The 24,801-nt window shown below is 41.7% G+C and overlaps 1 protein-coding gene across 3 annotated transcripts in view; it reads left to right on the top strand.

The window, feature by feature from the left end:
- The window catches only part of AK4 (adenylate kinase 4), a 69,297-nt gene extending 46,394 nt beyond the window's left edge, over positions 1–22,903 (top strand). Inside the window, exons 3-6 of one of the 3 annotated variants that reach the window (XR_005359653.1) lie at positions 11,759–11,931; positions 15,417–15,535; positions 16,935–17,494; positions 17,729–22,903. Coding sequence is in view for 1 of the 3 variants with exons in the window: in XM_038537234.1 (XP_038393162.1) it covers positions 11,759–11,931; positions 15,417–15,535; positions 16,935–17,049 (407 nt within the window). In the remaining 2 variants the exon portion in view is untranslated. Of the gene's footprint in view, positions 1–11,758; positions 11,932–15,416; positions 15,615–16,934 lie in introns of all 3 variants that reach the window. The other 2 variants (XR_005359654.1, XM_038537234.1) reach the window with 2 other exon arrangements.
- The last annotated feature ends 1,898 nt before the right edge of the window (positions 22,904–24,801 follow it).

The raw sequence follows: 24,801 nt of genomic DNA, 5'->3' as shown, positions 1-24,801 counted from the left end.
GGGCAGGGGAGGGCAAAACTTCGTTTATATCCCATAACCACTTCAGAATTTCTTTACCTTTATGTGCTGTGTGTGCTAATGATGCAGGGCCCTTTTATTTGCCATTTCCTCTACCTGCAGGGTTGTGCCTCTGGATTGTCATGAGGATTGCTTCATTCAAATATCCCTTCCTCACTGAGTCCTTGCTGTACCATCCTATCTACCCATTTCATTCTTTCTTCTTACCTTGTAATCATGTGACTTGTGGATTTATCTGCGTATTTGATATTTTGTACCGTCCTGTACATATAGTTGTGTTTGACACATAGAAAAAGTTTGTAAGCACATGGTGTGATGATGAGAGGTCTCACCTGTAGCCGGTAGCTGGCTTATGTAGGGGATAGTTGGCTTCTGTTCTTTTACTTGGAGTAAAAATATGGGCCTATAGTGCAAACATTTACGAATTCCTTTTGTCTTAATTGAGATAGAGTGAGACCAGTTTTCCCCTAATTTGTTTATATAGAACCTTAGGTTTAAAGAACAAGTAAACAGAATCCTTAAATGGAAGGGCCCTTAAGCAAAGGATTACCTAACTGCTTGTTCCTCAGTGTAGTATGCATCTTCCCTCACTGGGAAAGGGCCTTCATGGTTTTAGTATAACTTAAGAACAAAGGTTCTAAGCTAAGAGTTTCATCTATATCCTTAAACAGGAAGAATCATTACACCTGATGTCAGAGTTCTCAACACCATTTGGGGATTTCTCCCAAGAATCCCTACCTAATAGGAATTCATCTTTTATATCACTAAGCCACTTGGAATATCCAAATTTATGGATTAAAACCAAATTTTCTGTAATAATTATCTTCTATCAGTAGGTCCGTAAGTAAGTGATTATAGCATACCTCGGTTTTCAAATCATTTACTACTCCTTGAGAGCAGGACTTACTTATTACAAATCTAGGATAAAATCAATGTAATAGAAGAGTTCTAAATGTCCCTGAAAGATTTCAGTGACAGGAAGCAGGTCCTAAGCTCTCTGCTCAGTGGGAAATGTGGAACTCACAAAGTGATGTGATATGATGTAGCTGAAGCTCTTTTTGCCAACATCTGGAGCACAGCTGTGTCTTATTCTTTTCACCATCTGTTAATAAAACTGGATGAAGTAGAATATGGAGGTTTTGGATACATGTACAAATAAATATTATGCAAACAGATAAGGTAATTATAAGATGTAAGACAGGAAAGGCCTTGATAAAACAGGTTTTGACGGTGATTAATTTTAAGTTGCTACTGGGGGCTTATGGTCGGTGGTGTAAATTATTTGAATGCCCCTAGGTTAGGGAGGACTGCAAGAATAACTGCCTGCTTTCAACTTTATTCATTCAATGATTGATTGTGATGGACAGTGGCTTGCATATTTGTAACTTGGTTCTTGGTTCCCCAACAATTGGGAAGAGATGAGTGGTCAGTAGGAAGAAGCAGACTCCATGCAGGAAGCCCAGTGTGGGACTCGATCCTGGGACTCTGGGATCACTCCCTGAGCCTAAGACAGATGCTCAACTGCTGAGCCCCCCAGGCATCCCTGTTGGCCCCAGATCTTAATGGACATAGGAAGGGGGCCTTGATGTTGTGTGGCCTTTTCACCAGTTGCCAATCCCAGGCGAATGTTGGAAGTTGCCCTTCAGAACTGCCCTTTTATTTCCATCAAGCAGAGAGGTCTTGCTTTTCTGCCTGGGAATGTGGTGGTGGACTCTGGCTCTGCACCCTTCCTCTGGAGTAAATGCACTCCAAATTAGAAAAACAGAAGTGTCCTAGTTCCCTCTTCCCCTCCACTGCCTCAGCTTGCTGTTGCAGCACCTCCTGCTTTGGCTGCCCTCCCTCAGGCTTTTGGCATGGCTGAGAGGAGCAGGTGCCAAGGGCCAATGGTTGGCACTGCTGGGAGCATACCACGTTAGGGATTTAGCAACATCTTCCTACATACACATGGTGAATCTTTTTTGGGGGGAGGGGAGGTTAAAAAATAATATGTAGGTACCATAATTAGTGATACATGACAAATTTTGGGAGAAATTTAACTACATAACATTTCGGTGTTCAACATGGATTGGTTATTTGATTCAACAGGACATAGCAGCTCTTCTAGGGCTTAGGTTAGGAGAGGGATAGCTTAGTAGGAAGCATGAGGTGGGTTTCCTTTTTTTTTTTTTTTTTTTTTTTTTTGATGAGGTGGGTTTTCTATCCTCCTGGTAAGAAACCATGTGATGAACAGTCTCATGTGTAGTTAAAGGGAGGAAAGCAAACTCTTCAGCACTTAAGTGGGTTCTTTATTTACTTTACTGACTGGATTTTCTGGTTTCCTTAACAATTAGCGGAATATGTTCACTTGGATTAGGTTATCTAAGGAAGCTGGAATTCTGTTTAAGTCCTTTAGAAAACATGTCTTTGAGGATTACTTTTAGTAAATATAAAAGCATACCACAATTTATTGCAGCTCTTGCTAAATAGAAGAATTATTCATGCTGCCACTTGTTGACATAATTTGACTGTGCATCTAGACCCCTTGGTCAGTAATCCCTGCTCACGAGGAATACCAGATCCACATGGAGTCTGACTATATCCTGGGCACTTCTGGAGTAAACACAGCCCCAGCCTTCAGGGAGTTTGTAATTTTTAGTAAGAGCTATAAACAACAAGGTTTAAAGAATACACACCCATACCTAGAGTGGCAAATTCTCTTGTCTAGTCTACATCACTGGTTTCTTTTTTTTTCTTTTATTTTTTTTTTTAATTTTTATTTACTTATGATAGTCACAGAGAGAGAGAGAGAGGCAGAGACACAGGCAGAGGGAGAAGCAGGCTCCATGCACCGGGAGCCCGATGTGAGATTTGATCCCGGGTCTCCAGGATTGCGCCCTGGGCCAAAGGCAGGCGCCAAACCGCTGCGCCACCCAGGGATCCCATCACTGGTTTCTTTTCAAATCCCAATATCTTAGCAATTTGAGGTGCAAAGCAATTGAATCTCATAGCAGGAATAGATCTTTAGAAGAGAACTCAGATCAGTGACTATCAAATGCTAACTAAATGTATTAAAGAGCAAAATACCTACATTTTCCCTCACCAAAGTCAAAATGAACATCTATTCCCCGATACAGGGGCCTTCTTTGTTGATAATCAGTTTCCACTAGTCTTCATATTGTGCTCCTCTGACAATATATTCATTAAAAAAAAAAAAAGGTATTGCTGGATAATAATACTCTGCTAAAAATGGTTTAAAATGTGCTGGTCAGGTTGCACCTTACCTGACAGTCTGTTCTTAGTAGCTGATTGATGTGAGAATTGCATCTGAATTGCTTTGATTTGCTCAGCACAACTCGAGACACTGATGTAAATCACTTCAAAGGATGCTGCCTTTTAGGATGCTGTTTCATATGGTATGACCTGAAGCCTTAAATTAGGATCTGTAGGCTGAAGAATATTCCTATTTTGAGAGTCTTGTAGACATATAGCCACTTCTCTCTTTTTTTTTTTTTTTTTTTTTAAGATTTTATTTATTTATTCATGATAGTCACAGAGAGAGAGAGAGAGGCAGAGACACAGGCAGAGGGAGAAGCAGGCTCCATGCACCGGGAGCCCGACGTGGGATTCGATCCCGGGTCTCCAGGATCGCGCCCTGGGCCAAAGGCAGGCGCCAAACCGCTGCGCCACCCAGGGATCCCAGCCACTTCTCTCTTCATGGAGCCTTTGCCTCATGCCTAACCAGGGTAGCAGGGCTCCTCTTGAGGACCTGTGATTCTGCATCTCAGGCTTCAGAAAGAGCCCCAGCCCATTGCTAGGGCCTTTGTAACACCGTCAGAGACTAGGACACCATACCTGCCCTGAAAATTGTACTATTTGATCCTAGTAACTTCCAACTGTGCCTTTTATATCTGTGATGCTTGGTTATTAAGGGAAGGGTAAGTCATCCCTCAGTGTCCTTTTGTCTTCTTTATCCTCTTTGCTTTCTTTATTACTGATTCCCCTCTTCCTTCCTCCTAATTCTTTACTTTTCCACTGTACCCTCTAGATCCTCTTTCCTTATAACATTCTCTACCCTCCTCCCTGAGTTTTCTCTGACTCTTTGCAGAATACTCTATCTTCTGCCTTAAAGAAAACTTGAGTCTCCCCTTAGGATGCGACCTTCTGGTCTCTTCTGTTATGGGGGAGACTTGTTCTCCCATGTGAACGTAGCATGTTGGGTGATGGTAGTGGTACTAACCTGTCTCCCCCTGCTCCTTCCATCCTTTTCTAAAAGTTTGAACTTATTTTTTCCTTCATGTCTTTCTTGTTATCGCCTCATTTTCCCCCAGTGTTGGCTCTTTGCCCCATTTGCCACTCGGCCCCCCTGCTGTTTACCGTGTGTCAGCTCCTGTGCTGGGATTTACATATAGTAATTTGCTTATTCCTCACAACCTTCTGAATTGGACATTACCATGCTTGTTTTGTAGGTGCAGAGAGATGGATACAGGGTCACAATGTGAGTAGGTGTCATAAGTGCACGTCAAACCCAGGCAGTTTGTCTCTGGAACCTATATTCTATCTGCTAAGCTATTTCCCCTAGTGTGCTTCAAGTCATGTGCAACTTAGATGTCCATCAGTTGGGAATTGGTTACATTATGGTACATCCAAACTGTGGAGTGCTCTGCAATTATCTGGGAGAGTGAGAAAGCATTATGTACTATATAGGAAGAAACCTCCAAGATACATTAAAAGAAAAAAAGCCAGGTGCCAGACATTTGTGTGTGTGTGTGTGTGTGTAGAATCTTGTGTGGCTGTGCCTGCAGCACCAGGCCAGGTGGTGTCCCTGAAGTTGCACAGGATTTTGATTTCTCCAGCTGTTTCGTAGGTGGACTCCTGCAGTCCTCATGAGCAGGCATTTCTCCTGGGCTGCAGTTTTCTGCATGGGAGGAAGACAGCATCAGGTGGCATGTGGCGTGCGATTCTGGGAGTCAGCCCTTGGTTCCGGTCTAGGTTCCTCAGTTCTTAAATGTGTGGTTTTGGGCAAGTCACTTAACTTTTCTGAGCCTCAGTTTTTATAACTTTAAAATGGGAGTGACACCGACCTTGCAGAATTATTGTAACTATTCACATAATTTATCTACTCATTCAACAAATATTTATGCAGCATCACTTTGTGCCAGGCACTGTTTGAGGATTCAAGAATGTAGTAGTAAAGAACTGTAAAGGTTCTGCCCTGATTTAGCTCACCTTCTGGTGAGAGTAGAAACACTTACAAAATAAAGTTAAGTCATATAGAGTAAATGCTGTTGAAATCTATGAAGAGGAAGAAAGAAGGAGAGAGAGAGAAAGGAAAGGGAAGGAAAGGAAAGGAAAGGAAAGGAAAGGAAAGGAAAGGAAAGGAAAGGAAAGGAAAGGAAGGAAAAAAGAAAAGAAAAGGAGGGAGGGTGGGTGAGGAGGGGCGCCGGGCGGAGCAGCAGTATAGGAGGGTGGTTAGAGAAGTTCTCCCCGGCAAGGCACGTATTAAGCCAAGCCTTGGGGGAGCTGAGGGCACACATAGGTACCTAAAGCAAGAGTGTGTCAAGCTGAGGGAACATAAACTAAGTGTTCAAGGCGATAACAGGCTGCCGGTTTGAGAATGACCAGGATAGGATGTCAGTGTGGCCGGCACAGCGATGATGGGCAGAGACGTGAGGTGAGAGAGGTGACAGGAGCAAGAGTAGGCCCTCTAGGTCCCTGCATACTTTTGGCTTTTCTTCGAATTAAATCGATCTGACATGTCAGGGATGCTCAGCAAATACTAACTGTGCTGGTGAGGGTGCTACCAGGATGCTCCGCTCTTTTGGGTAGAAGCAAGTTAGATGGAGTGACATTTAGGATTCTTTTAATAATTATTTTTTTATACCCGCGGAACAGCAGCATAGTAGACTAGAGAGAGCACTTGCAAGACCAGAGACCTGACCCTAAATCCTGTTCTGCTGCTCACCCTCACTGAGTTCCAGCTTACTCATCTGTTAAACCCAGGCTCCTTGTTCCTGCTCTGCCCACCTCCTCCCAGGGTGGGTGTGAAGAATAAGAACTAAATTTCTGCGAATGCTTTGTAAACAGTAGACCACAACGCATAGGTATGTTTGCTGAACTACTGTGGGGACGTGGACTTAGAAGCCATCGAGTCCAGGTTCTCCGCAAACACAGTTACCTCATCTGTGAATGTTTCCCAAAACGAGGCTTCCTGGGGAAGACTGCATGAATGTCACCTTTCTTGACGTGGATTCTGTGTTCCAGTTAATGCAACTGTGCACGGATTAGGCCCTCGGAACTGACGTCCTGCTGCTGTCAGCAGCGTAAGGTTGAGCCTCTGTGCTGAATTTTACCAGCCTGTTTAACTTTAACTCAGATTAAAGCTCATCATCATAAGGTATTGAACGGGGTCGAGGAAAGTAGACTTAGGGTGTTTTACTGTTAAACACGAGGTAGGTGATGACAGGGGCAAATAGCAGAGTGGGAAGCTTGAGGCAGAAGCAGCCATGCTGAGCCCAATCCAGAGCTTGCCCAGGTTGTACTCCCTTTTGAGTGTGTGGGACCTAGAATGTGCAGACTGTGTGGCTAATGACTGCAGGGGCTGACCTGTAGTTGTGGTAGAGAGCACAAAACACCTGGGACTCCCCAGATGAGCAAATCTCAGGAAAGGCATTAAATCAAGGCAAGTTGGGGGATGAAGACCTCTTTCATTCTGCCTTCTGCCTGAATTGGGGAACCAGCAGGACTCACAGGAGAGCTCTACAATGGGCAGCCTGGGGTGGCTCAGCTGTTTAGTGCCGACTTCCGTCCAGGGTGTGATCCTGGCATGGAGCCTGCTTCTTCCTCTGCCTGTGTCTCTGCCCCTCTCTCTTTCTCTCTCTCTCTCTGTGTCTCTCTCTCTCTCTCTCTCTGTCTCTCGTGAGTAAATAAATAAAATCTTAAAAAAAAAAAAAGGAGAGCTCTGCAAGAGCAACAGCAGCCATTTATTGAGTGCTCACTATGGGCCTAACACTTTACATCTTACACATTTTACAAAGATTGTCTCTTTTATTCCCCAACAGCCCCATGCAGTAGGCATTACCTTTTGTTATGGGCTGAGTTGTGCCTCTCTTAATTCATCTGTTCAAATCCTGACCCCTAGTACCTTGTAATTTGACTCTTCTTTGGTGATGAGGTCATTAAAGAGGTAATTCAGTTAAATGAGTTCTTGAGGTGTGCCTTAATGTAATATGAGTACTGTAGAGTACTGTAGTGTCTTTATAAGTAGAGGATTTGGATGCAGACTTCAACAGAGGAAAAGCCCTTTGGAAGACACAGGGAGAAGGCAGCCATCTGTGCAAGCCAAAGAGAGAGGCCTTAGAAGAGACCAACCTTCCCGACACCTTGATCTGAGACTCGTAGCCTCCAGGAGGACTATGAGAAAATAAATTTTTGTTGTTTAAGCCACCTGTTCCGTGGCACTTTGTAATGGCAGCCCTAGCAAATTAATACACCCTTGTTTTATATCTGAGAAGACTAAGGACCAGAGAGAGATTACAAAGCTAGTGGAAGTTCTTGCAGTCAAGGCTGGGTAGAGCTGGGCTTGAAATCCAGGGGTGTCTGGGTCCAGAGCTTGTGCCCATAACTAACATGTTCCACTGAGCTCTGAGTTTTCCAGCTTACCACTGCTTCTCTTCAATTTTGAAAAAGCAGCCTGGCACCCAGGTCTCTGACTTGTCCACTGTTTTCACTATTCTACTGTATCTTGTCCCCTGCCACACCACTTTCTTAGAGGTAAGATCCCGGACAGGAATGGCATAAACAGGTCACTTGAGATAGGGGCTTAGTGAATCTGGAAAGATTTGCTTCAGTTTGGGAATTTACTTCCTGGTGCTCTTGCCATGAAACTGAGGTAAAGAAAACTCTTCAAAGTGGTTTGAACCTGCTTAGAAGTGGTGTTAAACCTTCCCCCAAATGGGATAGATACATGTAGTTAGTATTGTACTTTCACTGTTGCTGTCACTGGGAAGTTTGGTGGTTCTTAACCAGCCAGAGTCACCGGGATAACTTTTTAAAAAAACACCTAAGCCCTGCTCCTAGGTATTCCATTCTGGGAAGAATGGCATGGAATCTGGGCAGTAATAAGCTCTCCGTCCTCCCCCGCCGCCCTACCATTTTAAGTCTTCCCTGATAATGTCGATGTGCCCCTTTAGATGGAAAACTCTTAAAGTTGTAGAATGACTTAGTTCTCTTGTTGGTACTTCTTAACCATTAACATGGTTGCATTCCAACAGCATTAACATCCTAAAACATAACTCTTCCATTTTAGCTTTAATTGTAGGTTTCTGTGTTTTCCCTGGTTCTTTCTACTTTAACCTATTTCAAGGATAGGGGGATATGATGAGAGCCACTGTATTAACAGAAGACCTCTAAGCCACCATAATTATTCTCTGGTCTTTAGCAGGTCTGAATGTTAGAGCCCCAAAGGTAGACACTACCCAACATTTTTGAAATCTGTTCCTTCTGAGTTCAACTTTTATTATATACAGTTGTTTTCCACCCATTCCTCCAGAGGGCTCCAGAGTTTAGAAACTGTTGTAGGGTTGTTGAGCAGACTGGCTTCTATCCAGTAGAGTAGGAAACTGTAGCCAATAAGATCTGAGTTTTTATTCGTTGGAGGAACTGTTATATTCTCGTTCAGGGCTTCCTCTTCTTTCCTACTGCATTCTTCAGCTTTCATCCTCTATCCAAAGGATAAAGAACAATGTTTTCTTGTCAGAGTAGTGGTTAGTGATGTAGAACCCAAGGCCAGGGACCGAGGCCGAGAACTTGGGTCTTTAGAGGAATGAACCCTTAAGTTCTTTGTGCACGTTTATCAGTAAAAATGTTGACTTTACTTCTTCAGTATATGGATTGTGTGAATTATGTGCCTAATCATAATATGATTTTATTAATATATGCCTTATAAAATATACCCGCCAGAATAAAATTTTAAAAAGAATGAACAAAACAACAGTGCAACAGAGGTTGTTTTCATTCTGCACTCCAGTGAGGGTCACTTTGGAAGCCACTGCTTTAGAAAATGGTTTTTCCTTAAAAAGGGATTTGGGGGAGTGGCATGGAGATTAATCTCCAAGATTGGGACTGTTTTGGCTGCAGGCTCCAGGTGTCAATTTGAAGCCTTCGTGAAGAGCACGTTATATGGGGAAAAAGGTGGGCCCTGGCCGTCTGTGAGAGAGTGCCTTTTTCACTTTACTGGAATTTCAGTGTTGGATGTCCAGGTACAGTACCAGAGGATAACAAAGGGAGTGAGGCGTGTCTTAAATCCCATTTCAGGAAACTCATTTTCTAAAGCAGACTGTGGTGCATAGTGTAGGGGAAGCTAGGCTAAAGTTGACTCATAGACTTAGCATAGATCCCAGGTACTGAACTTTCCCACAGCATCCCCAGACCTGGCTTACAGTGAGCAGTTATGGGAAGGGAGGTGGAGGTGGCGAAAAGCACCTGGTTGAGGCTGTGTATAGTATTCAATAAGGAATTTGGTGGGAAAGAGGATATGTGGACTCTTATCTGGACTCCTCTGAAACTCCTTGCCCACTGCACAACCTCTGTTGTCATAGATGGAATTGAGCCCTGAGGACCCACCTGGAGCCAAATCTCACTCCTTGGTGACCCAGATAGTATCCCTTTGTTATCTACCTGGCAGCTATCACAAATTTAAAGCTTTAGGATATACCTAGGTGCTGTGAAGCCCCAATTCTAAAATTAAGTTTGTTTTTGTACTTAATAAAGAAGTTGCTTAATAAATTAGTATGCAAACAGTCAAGCCATTCCAGAGTGGAAAGAAAAAAAATGACATACTTTTACAGGGCTTGACAGAGTACTATAATTTCATAGAATTAAATTGGGAGCTTAAAATAAGGCAACTGGACAAATAAGTATGGCCACCAAAGGGAAGACTAGAAGACAACTATGCTAGTGTTTCATGCCAGTGTTTGCCCACTGTGTGCCAGGCATTGCTGTCTTCCAGTGCTAAGGCCAAGTGGCCATAGTGTACTTGATCTTAGGCAGATAAAGTTTGACCTTTCACTTCCCTAAATGTCAGGTAGTCCTAACTTGATCTAACAAATGATGGTGGGAGTTGAAAAAAGTCTAATTAGTCAGCAGTTCTTTATTAAGGGCAGTATTTTTTCTATTCTGAAAGTATATGCTCAATTAAAAAATATTAGAAACTAGAAGAGTGGAAAGGAATCACTCATGTTCCCACCTCAGAAAAAAACACATGAACGTATTTCCCACATAATTTCCCAACATGTGGGCACCTTTTTTGTGAAGAGGATGCTTAGGCATAGAGCCACTATGAGAGGAAGGAGACAGTACAAGTAGATGGCTGTTGGTACAAGAAGCAGCACCTGGGCTGCAAGATTAGAAATACCTATTTCTATGTTGAGGCCAGTCCGAATGCATGATGGGGTCACAAAAGACAGCATATGAGCATGTGAAAGCAGTTTCTTCTGGTGTTACCTGTAATGCTGGAGTAACCCTTTTGCCCATTGGGAACATGTGAGTACCTTGGGTTAGGCACATCATAGCCAGTGAACTGAGATCTGCCCGCAAGATAAGCTTTTCCTCACCTCTGTTGAAACTTGCTTTTTCTTTCCCTGTCATAACAGTAGAGTTTGAACATGCCCCAGGTTTGGCTCTCTTCATTCTTGTGTCTTTTTGGAAGAGATGTAACTTACTCTATATCCCTTCTATAATAAATAACATCACAAGTTAGATATTGCGGGGACCATTGGATAATTTCCCTTATGGGAGAAATTAGAAAATAAGCTCCAAGGGAAGCCTAGAATGAACTATGTGTAGTGAAAGCTGAGTTTCTTTTTTTCCTTCTAATCCACTGTGCAGCAATCCTTTTATCAAATACAGTAAGTGAATTACTGGAAAAATTAAAATAAATTCAAGTGTAAATTTTAGATTCAGGAGGCTTAAAATTACTGTGAAATTGCTATAAAATTCCTAAATGCATTTTTCTTATTTCTGTAGTTACTGTGCTAGATTACAGACCACAGTTGAGTTTTGCAAGCAGTAGGGAACAGATAAAAAAATATATGATATAGGGATCTCTGGGTGGCGCAGTGGTTTGGCGCCTGCCTTTAGCCCAGGGCGCGATCCTGGAGACCCGGGATCGAATCCCACGTCGGGCTCCCGGTGCATGGAGCCTGCTTCTCCCTCTGCCTATGTCTCTGCCTCTCTCTCTCTCTCTCTCTCTCTCTCTCTGTGACTATCATAAATAAATAAAAATTAAAATATATATGATATATAATTATACATATATATATATATCTATAATTTGGGGGGTAGCATAAGATTAATATACTAATCGCTGTTAAAGCTATAAAAGAACACAAATATAATTTTGTTCTTTGCTTCTTTCATAGGAGAGGAAGTGGAGGTGATATGACCTGCCTAAAGTTATATGAGTAGTTAAGAGCAAAGTCAGGACTAATTAGGTGATTTTTTAATTTAGGGCACTCTCTACTTGTGTCGTGTAACTCCTTAATCTTGGAGTATCTCAAATGCCAAAGCTGGGTTATAAAGTAGCCTATTTTCTTCTAATAAATTTTTGGAGGTTCCAAATAAAAATTTGGAAATTCCTGATAAAAACTTCTTTCTGGGTGGTATACGTATAAATTTGATTATTCTATCAACTGAAAATATTTCATTGACTCATTGGAATTGGGAAATGTCTTGCATTTGATTATGTTTTGTTTTTGGCATTTAGGTTTTCCTAGGACATTAGTTCAGGCTGAAGCCCTGGACAAAATCTGTGAGCTGGATCTAGTGATCACTTTGAACATTCCATTTGAAACACTCAAAGATCGTCTCAGCCGACGTTGGATTCACCCTCCTAGTGGAAGGGTATATAACCTGGACTTCAATCCACCTCACGTACATGTAAGAATATACCAAGTACTTTTACAGACTGACAAGAAAGAGGCAAGTTGTAAAATATAGGAAGGATATGAATAGATTATTCAAAAGAGGGCAAATCTACATGGCCACAGGTATTTGAAATTTTTTAATTCACCAGTGGTCAAGAAACACAAATTAAGGTTTATAACATCTGTTGCTGGTGGGGATCTGGAAAATGGCACTCTCATCTTTATTAGGCATATAATGTTTTAATAGTGTTTTAATTTATTTTATTTTTTTTTAAGATTTTATTTATTTGACACAGAGAGAAAGAGAGAGCACAAACAGTGGGGAGCAGCAGGTGGAGGGAGAGGGAGAAGCAGGCTCCACACTGAGCAGGGAGCTGGACTCAGGGTGTGTTCCTAGGATCCCGGGATTATGACCTAAGCTGAAGGCAGATGCTTAACCAACCGAGCCACTCAGGTGTCCCCAGTAGTGTTTTTAGAAAGCAATCTAGCAATGTACATTAACATTTTAAAATATGTATTTCATTCAACCCACTGCTGGGAGTATAGGTTGTAGAAATGAAAGCATTAGCAGGTAAGGTCCTGTACAGTGATGCTTACTTCAGTAATGATTTTAGAGAAAAAACAAAATCTGAAAACAGAAATGAATGTTCACTTACAGGGGATGACTAAATGAACGAGAGAATATCTATATCATGGAATATCTATATCATGTACTCAGTGAAAAGAATGGCTTCATGCTTTCCGCTTTAATCTGAAGTACTATTTCCTCCCAAGTATTACTGAATATGAAAAGTAAATATTGGGCAGCCTCGGTGGCGCAGCGGTTTAGCGCCGCCTGCAGCCCAGGGTGTGATCCTGGAGACCCGGGATTGAGTCCCATGTCGGGCTCCCTGCATGGAGCCTGCTTCTCTCTCTGCCTCTCTCTCTCTCTCTCTGTGTGTCTCTCATGAATAAATAAATAGAATCTTAAAAAAAAAAAGTAAATAGCACAATGATTCCATTTTTGGAAAACAGTGACCCTCCTTCTTTACACATATCTGTTTGTATGTGGATATGTGCTCTCCAGCTTCATAAGAGCAGGGATAAATAGGGCTAGGCCTGAATAAAGACCTGGGGTCATAGTGGGTGATATCATGGGAGTGATGACGGTGAGGGTGTAAAGGGACTGGGAGGACTAGAAGAATAAACAGTTCCAAAAATGACATGTGTTTACATGAAATAAACCTATGTAAAGGTACATGTTTAAAGAAGCTTTTTAAGTGAACAAATTCATTTAAAAAGCTTGTTCTTTCTGGTAAAGACATGAATTAGTTCAATGTGATTCTTACCTCTAGTTACTGTTACTTGCGATCATCCAAATGTGGAAGGGGTGACAATTCCGTTGTATTGGATTAATGTATATGGAATTGGTAGACCTGATTATAGTCAGTCAATAATTACTACAGAAAACCAACTTCAAGAGCTGGGATGCCTTTCCAGCTCCCGAGTGCCATAGATATGGTAAAGTTCCAGTGAGTCTTGTTCATTTGGGCAAAGCACTAGTTGCCTTTTGAAGTCTTCTTTTTAAAATCTAATAAATACTTCTGGAATTCCTTTTTTAGGTCCCTTCCTCCTTTATCTCTCAAGAAATTAGTATGGGGGGAAAACAGATGGAGGGGTAAAGAGGATTCTGAATATGCACTCAAGTCCAGCACAGATGCTTCACATTTTAGCTCTGCCTAGACTTGCTGAAGCAAAGATTCTAGTAAAGTTTGAGAACCTTTAACACTGAGTTGTTTCAAAGACTGGGTATCCTAAAAGAACACCTGCAATTAGAGTGGTGCCTCTAAAGACCGCAGTGAAAGTGTTTGTCTACCAGCCACTGTGGCCCAGCTCTCCCAGAAGGAGGGATGCTGTCACCCTAGCATCATTCTGCTTTTTCTAGAAAAAAAGTTATATTTACTAGTGATCTGAGGTCCTGGAAATGACTTCTGAGCTTTGCAGCTCTAAGTAAAATAAAATTGAAGAGAATATAGGTGATGTACAGCCTTCTCCCACCCCCATCTCACCTGTTGGGTCAGGATAACAACCATGGAAAACACATGTGATGATTATGGGGCTCACCAATAAATCATAAGTACAAGTTATGTGCCAAGGCCCTGAGCTATAATGGAATTTTAGTGTGTTTCAAATTTATAACTGGTTTCTGATTATCCAGTTGAGTTTCCTGAGCCTTTTGGTTCTGCTCTAGCCTGCTTCTGGATAGATTTATTTCTTGTGACTGTCTCCCCTGGTGGGTAAGAATCATGGACATTGAAGCAAGATCCTCTATATGTCTGTGTTGCTGTTTATAAGTAGGTATGTTTCCTGAAGAGGTTAAAATACATAAAAAATTAGGGTTTCTAAATTGCAATTTTTTATTCTCAGAATGTTTGTTCCTGATTATCATAGGTATATAATCCATGCCTATTTTAATCTACCTTTAGGTACGTCATTATGTGAGCTAGTAAAATAACTTGAGTAAGCTTAATCTCAGGGAAGAATTTGAAAGCTAGCAGAGGCAAGGCTGAGATGCCTTCTCCTAGATTTGTGTTCTCCAAAGGAAACTAGTTGATTTTTGAGACATTTTTCTTTTTTTTTCTTTTAAAGATTGTATTTATTTATTTTAGAGAAAGAAAGTGTGCAAGAGTGGGGAGGGGCAGAGGGGGAGTGAGAGAATCTCAGACTCCCTATTGAGTCAGAGTCTGATGGGGGAGGAGGACTCCATCTCAAATCTGAGATCATGACCTGAGTGAAACCAAGAGTCAGATGCTCAACCAGTTGAGCCGAGGCACTCCCTAGACATTCGATTTTCCATATTAATAACTCAAACTTTAGAAAACAAGGCAGTTTGAGGAATGTTTAGAGGGCCAGAGTGACATTGTCTAAAGGCTGTTTTTTGTTGGAAGAGGCAGCATGGAGCTTTAAACTGTAAATTAATTAATTAATTTATTCATTTTTAAAGATTTTATTTATTTATTTATGAGAGATGCAGAGAGAGAGAGAGGCAGAGACACAGGCAGAGGGAGAAGCAGGCTCCATGCAGGGAGCCTGACGTGGGACGTGATTCTGGAGTCTCGGGATCAAGTCCCACATCGGGCTCCCTGCATGGAGCCTGCTTCTCCCTCTGCCTGTGTCTCTGTTTCTCTCTCTCTGTGTCTTTCATGAATAAATAAATAAAATCCTTTAAAAAAAATAAAAATAAAGAAATAAAGTATTTATCAAGAGCACTGGAACATGTTTGGAAAGATCTGAGAAGTTCATAAAGATTTCGTGTCAGCTCTCACAAAAGGTTAACATTACTGTTAAGAGTGCTATTTCTTTTTCAATTACTTTCACTGTTACCATTGTCGCTCAGGCCTGATTCATCATGTGGTAAGGGTCAAAGGTGAATACATGGATTTTTTTGCACAGGAAAGTTTTTTTTTTTGGAATGACCCAGGTGTTGGCTGTATTAACTGATGTCTCTGGTATTTGTAGGGGATTGATGACATCACGGGTGAGCCATTAGTCCAGCAGGAGGATGATAAACCTGAAGCAGTGGCTGCCAGGCTAAGGCAGTACAAGGATGTGGCAAAGCCAGTCATTGAATTATACAAGTGAGTGTATTTCAACATTTTCATGGCAGACGGTCTGTTAGAACCGTGTGGCGCACAGTGGGAAGGACGCCAGGCTGAGGTAGGGTGGTGTTTCTTTAAGCTAGATAAAACTGAAAGGCCCAGTATCTCCCTGGGAGTCCAGTGAAATGCTGGGATTGTATCTGAGAGAAACAGTCCGGTCTTTTATGCTGAAATTCTTGTAATACAGGGACCAAAACCTGATCATCTTTGTGTGGTTGTAAAATTCTGTCTAGGATTATTGTCATCGTTCTTTTCAAGGATCTGAAATATAATGGTTTATATTTTGATACTGCCACATGTAAATATCTCATTTGGATAGAAGATTAGAAGGGTGCTTTTGCCTAGATATGCCTAGTGGGAATTTTTTTTTAAGATTTTATTTATTAAAAAAAAAAGATTTTATTTATTTATTCAAGAGAGACAGAGAGAGGCAGAGACAAAGGCAGAGGGATAAGCAAGCTCCCTGCAGGGAGCCTGATGTGGGACTCGATCTCAGGACTCGGGGATCATGTCCTGAACCAAAGGCAGATGCTCAACCATTGAGCCACCCAGGCGTCCCTGTCTAGAGGGAATTTAACAACAACAACAAAAAGGGCTAAAGCTATAAGCTACAGATGACAAATTCAAGTGGCTGCACGGGCCAGGCAGTTACTAGAAATGAGTGTCAGACCCCGTGGGGGATGTTAATCTGGGCAATTGAATGACAGTTGAACTGTACAGCTCCTATGGTTCTAGCCAGTTATTACCACAGGGTACTCAGGCCCAGAGTGGCCAGTGATCCCTGTTTTTCAAGAGAAGCAGAAATCTGGCTATGTGGGGAGACAAAAAAACACACAGTTTTTATATTGGCAACAAATAACATTTTTAACATCTTGCAAACTGAGCAAAACCCATGTGCAGTGCAGACTGCATTCAGGACAGCTGTCTACAGCCTCTGCTGACCTTTTTTTCCCTGCTGACCTTTTAACTCCCAAATACTTTAGTAAGTCTTTAGATCAGAAATTCTTGATCATGTCGTTATGATACATTCTGTGTTTTGTGATCTATTTTAAGTGGTAAGGGTATTACAGTACCAGAGTTTGTCAATGATTTGTTTTTTGAAAGTGCATACTGAGGCAGATTTGGGATTGTTCATATAATGTTACTCTTGGATATGTTTTAAACAGGAGAAGAGGGGCGGTGTCATGGCAAGCATGCCGGAACTGTAAAAACGCTCAGTGCGGGTGTTGATAGATTTGAGGGGGCTGCTTTGGCACTTGGCAGTGTGTGTGATAGACCATGAGATCATGCTTGCTGTATATCCAGGATCTTCACCTGTTCCAATACCATGTTATAAGGAAGACTAAAATGCCTTCATGTGTTGGGTTTTGTTTTTCAGAAGCCGAGGAGTGCTCCACCAATTTTCTGGAACGGAGACTAACAAAATCTGGCCCTATGTTTACACACTTTTCTCAAACAAGATCACCCCTATCCAGTCCAAAGAAGCATACTGAGCCCGCCCAATGAAAGAACCAGGAAAATGTCGTTCATTCAGTTGTATGTGTAGTATTGGTGCCGTGTCCAAGTTAGAAGCTAGTGGGGATAGCTTTCAGCGTCTTTTCTAGTTTAACTGGTGGACTGAAATGAAAATGAATGAGTAGAATGCATTCCTGAAGAGGCTCCTCTCTGCCTTTCACAAGAAGGGTCACCTACATGTGTCTAAGATGCCTCTGCACATCTCAAGCACTTCACAGGAAAGCAAGTCCAGTCTGAATTTCCAACAGCGTCTAACCCAAACTCTCGCTGATTTACAATCGTCATGTTGTTGCCATAGTAGCCTTCTCACACGTGACACTGTCGGCCTCTGGTTTCCCTGTCCCCCAAAAGCTGTTGAACCACAGCATCAGGAGGCCTGAAAAGGCCCAGGGCAGTAGCCACAGCCTTGTCCCAAGTTCTCTGGTAGGTGCCCCTCCTGATGACTGTGCGATGGAAGCCAGTTGCTCTTTGTGGTTGCTGCTCTGGCCTTGAGTGACTGTCCACAAGTTATTTTTTTCTCTTAGGAGTGATACCTTTTCTGCATCCATGCTCCATAGAGTCTTTCCTTTGCAGACATCCTGGAATGAAAGGATTTGGCTTCTACTATTTTTATTAAACTGTTTTTTTTTTTTTTACATCTGTTTTCTCCCTTCCTAGGCTATGAAGCAATACAGATAGTTACTGCTTTTATCCCTCTCAGATCCCTTTCTAAGAACTGAGAGCGAGGGGAGGGCGTCAGATCGCTTCCTGCACCAGGAACAGAGTTCTGCAAAGGGTCTACTTACGCTGCTGGGCTGACTCTTATGGGGTGACACTGCCCTTTGCTTTTATTGTGAAAAAGTAAAATCCTCCAAGCCTTTGGGAGTCTTCAAAAAAAAAAAAAAAAAAAAAAAAAGATGCTTACCGACATAAATGTTAAAGGATCATATCTTGTGTATAGATGTAATAACACCATATGAAATTATTGCACTAAAAGAATGGTTTAGCTTTTTATTCAAGACAAAAAAAAATGTATTTTGAGATGCTGCTAAATATTGATGCTGACAGTGTTTTTCTCCTGTGAGTGACCCAAGCATATTATAAATAGTTGGTAAGGGGAAGGGAGCCTGTGGGTTGAGGAAAATGTTGCACTAGCTGTGTCCAGATTAAGTATGACAGCTTGATGATTATGGGAAAACAAATTCTTAGAGCTTTTTTTTCTATTCCAAAGATGCTTTCTATGGGGTGGCCATTAAGTCTAGAAATACAGATAATACAATTTTGTCATTCTTTGTAATTGTAATATCAATAAATCATTTATTAAAGATTTGCCTACTTTCCAGACTTGGTGGCCACCTAATGTAATTCTTGCTCTCCTCTGGGAAGGACAATGAAATTTATTCCTGTTGCCTTAAAAATAAATACCCTTCTCCGTGCATTGTGATTGTCCCTAAGGAAGGTCCTTTGCTATTCCTGGGAGCGACTTCTGACTAACTTTTCATACTGGAGAGGCAAAACAAAACAAAACAAAACCTATTTCAGCATGCCAATTGTGTTGCAATGTGTTATTTATTTTCTGAAGATGTCCCAGCAAATCTCCAGTTAATTCCCTGGCATAACTGTTCTGTATAGTAATGATTGCATCTTCCTTACAAAAACTGCCCCACCCATGCCAGTTCCTCTCCCTCTATTCCTTCATGTGACTGTTCTTTGACTTCCCTAGTGGAAACATAGACTGGTCTCCTCCTCATTCTCTGAATCACCATGTTACTTTTTAGGTTTATGCAATAGAAGTGCCCAGTTCAGGTCCATGAAACATCAGTGCGTGATACAGTCTTCCGAGTGCTTCAGAAGAGCCATGTTTGAATGTCAGTTGGTGGGATCAGGGTGAAAATCAGACAGATAGGTACAGCTCAGATATCCTGGGGAACCAGGTATAGAGAAAACAAGTGTGAAATGAGGAAAATTGCACAATTCAGATTAGTATTGCCATGGAGACAATTTCCACAAACAAGGAAAAGTAGAGCGTTAAGGCTATTATATGGGTAATTCAAGAAAGGAAAGTTTGTGTCCTACTAGAAGCAGACAGATCTTCACAAATGCTTCCCTTAGTTCTTTGGTCTTTAACAGACTCCCTTTGGAGTTCGTGAGAGAGGTACGGGAAATGGGAAATGGCTGGTCCCTGATGCCATGCCCTAGTCCTCTGTCCTTGCCTCCTCTCCTCCAGCAAAACAGACTGTTACAGTCAGCATTAGAGTCCTTCAGTGTGTCAGAGGCATTTGCTGTTTCTGAGGCAGCCCAGCAATTGAGGGTCCTGTGCTTGGTGAGACCAATAAAAAAGACAGACACCTTTCCCATGGTCTTTGAAAGATGATAACTTATTTCATGCACACTGGCCTAAAAAGTCTGTGTCTGATTTTCTTCAACAAGCTCTCTAGGTTTTCCTCCAGTTTTGTGAAAAATTAAAATTCCCTTGAAAATATTTTGACAAAAACAAAAGGAACATCTTTTTTTAAGTTTTTTTTTAATTTACCTATTCATGAAAGACACAAATAGAGAGAGAGAGGCAGAGGCAGAGGGAGAAGCAGGCTCCATGCAGAGAGCCCAACGCGGGACCCGATCCCGGGACTCCAGGATCAGGCCCCGGGCCGAAGGCGGCACTAAACCTCTGAGCCACCTGGGCTGCCCAAAAAGGAACATTTTTCCTTCGTTTTCCTTCTACTGCCACACATACAGTTCCTTCAGAGTTATGCAAAGGAAGTAGTTTGTCCCTATGATTCCTAACCTGTCCCCGTATTCTGATATTCTAGCCAGCTCTGAATTCATTTTGCTTTCCACTATCTGAACAGGCTTCCCACGTACTTAGAACTTGGAAACATTGCTGTGTTTAATATCCTCTTAACACTAAGGCATACATAAAATAAGTACCATTTATGGAAGGCCTTTGGGGGTGATAGGAGCAGTTCTAGGACCTTTACAAACATCCCATTTAATCTTTCAAGCACCCTTTGGGATAGGCATGATGCCATGTTTATAAACAAAGAAGGCAGGGGTCAGAGATGTGAAGCATCTTGCCCAGGCTCTTGCTGCCAGTAAACAGCACAGCCAGGACTCACACCCAGGTTTCCCTAACCTGCAGCTCCCTAACCTGCAGCCTGACTTTGCTCCTGGATGTTTACTGTGTCCTATCCCAGCCAACCCAGGGTGATGATCCTGCTTGACTTTGTTAGTAGCTCCAAGCGGCCTCACATCAAAAGGAGCAAAAGTGACATAGCTCTACGTAGGACTTTTCCTTTTTTCCCCCCTTTGCTTAAGCAAAGGGAGCTGCTAGAGGAAGGTCTGAGCCTTGATCTTTTATAACTACTCACTTATAAAATGAATGGCTGTTGAAGTAGGCTAGGCTTGTGTCCAAGTGAAATCTGTGGAGGAGTCAGGTTCATGTTCCTCACCTACCCTTTTGGTGTTCATGGTGTTATACCCCTGAATGGACCTTTATCCTTGAGCCACCCCCAGCTACAGTGTTCACTGTAGACCTGGGCTGCTGGGAGATCTCCACATGCTACTCACTTTTTTCCCCTGATACCAGAACAAATCAGTACCTCACTCTTACCCCCTAATAAGGCCCTGATAAAAGACTGGCCCTTCCTGAAGTGCTGACTGGTGAACAGAAGGCCATTGAGCCACTAACATAGGGTAATCCTTGATTTTTGTACCATCTTTCCTATATCACACTACACATCAACATGATTCTGAATGCCAAATTCACACCTTTGCCTGCCATCCGATATGGTGGCTCTGCTTGTCGTGCACAATTCTGGCAGTAACTGGGGGAAACGCTTCCTACCTTCCCCAAGGTCACTCCTTGCCACCTTCCAGCAACCAAGCTCACATGAGCTCCAGCTTTACCCAGGCTGTGCCGCTCTTTTTGGTAGGGAAGGAAAAAGGTAAGAGCCACGGTTGAGGAGGATTCTCGGAAAGAGGTACTGCTGTGGCTTCTCCTACCACTTAAAATGTTGAGACAGGATAGTTGTAGGGACAAGGGTACCTGTGCAAAATCATAAATAGGACTTTTATAAAATTCAGTTCACTGTATACTGATTTCAGTATTTGACTTTGGCTAAACAGCTTATCAGCCTGCTGGGAGTCTTGGTAATTACTATTGATTGGTACTTCATGCTAAGCATATTATATGCATTGTCTAATTAAATCCTCAACAATTACCCTACATGATAGATATTTTGGTTATCCTGCCTCTTTGTGTAAAAACTGAAGACGTCCTGTTTACTTAAACTTGTGTTTTCATGTACCTATAGGGATTAATCAGGAAATTTAAAAAGGCGCTTTTTTTGTACCTTTTCCTCCTTGGAGCTCCCCATACTAATTAATGGGTAAAACAGTGTTATTTGTACCTGGAATCTTTGCTTTTGGTGCTCTGGTGCTGAGGTAAGAAATGAGCACTCAGTGGGTCCCGGTGGTAGTTGCACACTGTATAAACAGAGGGCATACATCTCATCTGCACTCTGCTGAGTTACAGGATCTTGGGAGACATTCCTATCTACCTGATAATTTCATTTATTACCTTTCATTTACTTTGATATTTACCTTCCAGTATTTTTTCTTCCCACAGTTTTTCCAGAAATGCAATTAATTCATAAGGCCAAGTCACGTTCTTAGTATGAATTACTTTCAATTCCCCTGCATTTTTAGTAACTCCCTTGTCTATTTAGTGTCTCAAAAGAAGAACTTAGCAACGGAGACTTTTTCTAAAATGGAGGTGTGGTCTGGTCGTAAGTTATCATCCCTTTCCACAAATAACTGATTCAGTCTGGTTTCTAGATGAAAAATGTTACAAGACCCAGATGTCGGGAAACCATGAAGCTGTGTTTCAACTATGAAGATAAATCTGCTTCCTGCATCTGTTGAGATATACTATAATTACAATTGTTCATAAATGCCATACCTTATCTCTCTTTTAACAAATTGCACAAGTCTTGCCAAAATAAATGCCATTATCCGTATGTATGCTTCAGGGAATCCTCCCAATTTGATCAGTGTGTTTGTGTGTGCATCTGGGGCGGGAGGGAGGGAGAAGTAGGGAGAGGGAGATGGAGAGATGGTAAACATCTCCAAAAGGATGAGAGTCCTTGGATGACATGGGTATGTATTCCTTCTGGTAATAATTAAGCTATTCCAGGCAACAGTGTCATTCTGGAAATAAAAAGGTTTCCTGTTGAAAACTTTGCCAAGGAGCAGCGCACCTTGAAATTCTCCCTGAGGTTGATGTGTGTCTAATTCCATCTCATAAAACTGTTCATTTTGAAGCTTTGGCTGTAACGTCAGAAATGTACTAAATAAAAACTATTTAATTTAGAGAAGTAAAGGGAAGAAATAAACCTCTTTATGTAAGCTTCAAGGTGTTAGGGCTTAGAGGGCTTTTCTAGTTTCATGAGAATTTGTACTACTGATTTTTATATATTCCTATTTTTGAGATGAACAGATCTCTGGGGGAAATTGTTGCATTACAATGGTGTTTCACTGTGACCCCTATCAAGCTCAAATCTGTTCTCTAAGCCAATGACAGCTTGTCACTTCTGTTTACTGTCCTGTGAAAAGTCAGCTCCAGTTTCCCAGAAGTTGTGTGTTTATGATGAGTCATTGCTTCTCCTCAGTGTGAAAGTTGTCAGCCCTTTTGATTTGGGTGTACATGCTTAAAAGTATCTAAACTTGTATTCTAATCTGTACATGCTCTCCTAACTGTTAAATTGTGTTATTGACTACTTTGGTTATCTTGCTTGAAGATTGATTCCTACTTTTTAATTTGATAGAAATAAAGGTTTTTTTTTCTGCTTATAACTAGTGCATTAATTTAACATTTGTATAGATTTTTACACTCGAGAGTATACATCTTCTCATTTATGCCATTCTGCAGCCACTTCATTATCAACAGTGCTATCTCCAATTTGCAGATGAGGAGAATAGAGAACAACACACTGTCACCTGCAAGAGGTGACAGTGGTAGCAGAGCAAGACATGAACACATAAGCATTGTGATCCCCAGTCTCCTTTTCTGCAACACCATGTTACCTCACTTCGTATACACTCAAGCACCTTATTTGTCTAGCACTTTATTCTTTACATATTTTCATAAACATTCTTTAATTTTGTTCTTGAAACAACTGAATGATGTGAGTAGATTCTCCCCCTGTTTTGCAGATCAAGAGACTGGATCAGAGTGTGTGAGTCCAAGGTCATAGTGTCCAGGACCTTTTTCAGCAGAAGCAGAAAAGTCAGCAGGCCTGGCTAGTGGAAGCTAGAGCCATGGAGGAAATGCAGCCTTTGCAGAAGCCTCTCTATGATTTGTGGGTGCGGAGGATGCCCTGGCTTCTAACCTCCTTCTCCAGTTTCCTGCAGAGGCTTCCCATTAGCTGAGTTCAAAAGTCAGCTGACATAGGAACCACAGAAACATGTTCCACAGGCTCCATGTCCCTGGAAAGGTAAACTGGATATGATGGCAATGTCGGTAGACTTTATTAATGTTAAAGCCATTCACCCTTTAGGAGAGTTTTACATTTCTGCCCCATTGGCTTTATGCTTGGACATACTGATTTGCTTTAGCCAATGAAATTGAGCAGAAATAAAGTGTGCCACTTTCTAAGTGGAAGTCAGGAGCCAGAGCATGGTCATCAATCTCTTTCCCTCTCCAATGAGACTGTCAGTGTCCTGGGGCTCTTCTTTCAACTGGGATTCTAAAATGGATGTGGAGCAGGATTATTCTGTGATGGATTAGTAGTGTGCATGAAAAGTGAACCTTTGTTTTTATCATCCACTGGGATTTGGGTGGAGTTTGGTACAACAGCATAATTTAGTCCATGCTGACTGATACAAAATGGGCCTAAGACTAGTATATCATGTCATTGAGTTATAACTTTGATTCTCTTATTAAGCACTATTAGGCTCTGGGGATGCAAAGATGAGTAAGACCCAATTTTCACCCTTCACTTTCTTAGTCTCCTGGAAGAGATGGAAATAGATAACTACACATAACTGTTGGAATTAATCACTGGCTTATAATGGAGACAATACAGAGGTAGTGACTTTCTTGGCTGGCCAATAAGACCAAGTAAGAACTAACCTTTGAGCTGAATGATGCAGGAAAGAGGGAACCCAAGCTGAGGGAATGGTGTGTGGGCAGAAGTATTAGCACCTATGCCAGGTGAAGGCCAGAAAGGTATCAGGCAGGCCTGGGGAAATAAGGTGGTATTAGGAAGATGTACAGACCTCATCTTTTTTTTTTTTTAAATACTGACCTGGTCTTTGTTTGCAGTAGACAGTAGACTATGCCAGAAAGTGACTCATCACATTTACATGAAAAAATTGTATTACAGGTCTAAACTAAGATGTGGTATAGCTCAACACAAAGGGAAGGCTGGATTATAACAGGAGTAAAAAAAGAGTTAAATATCTCCAAGGGAGAGGTTGGGAAAGCAATGAAATGGGGGGTGAATTTAAGCTTGTAGGGAGTGACAGAAGCCATGAATCTGCAGTATACTGCTTTTTTTCAAAGGGGAGTCACTGCTGCTCAGCTCTGGCCCATTGTCACTATGTTGGGCATACTGACCCAAAGCTGCCCCATCATTCAGTTTGTTAAGAGAAGCCAGAAATCCATGTTTTCATGTGAAATCTTTTAAATGTTTACAATTTAAATTTTTTCAAAAAGCATTCCACAGGCCAAACAGCATATTAAGTCAATT

The sequence above is a fragment of the Canis lupus genome, chromosome 5 (genome assembly GCF_011100685.1).
Source record: "Canis lupus familiaris isolate Mischka breed German Shepherd chromosome 5, alternate assembly UU_Cfam_GSD_1.0, whole genome shotgun sequence".
In the NCBI taxonomy this organism is placed as follows: Eukaryota; Metazoa; Chordata; class Mammalia; order Carnivora; family Canidae; genus Canis; species Canis lupus.
The sequence above is the reverse complement of the archived record's forward strand: the minus strand, read 5'-3'. Positions and strand labels throughout refer to the sequence as shown.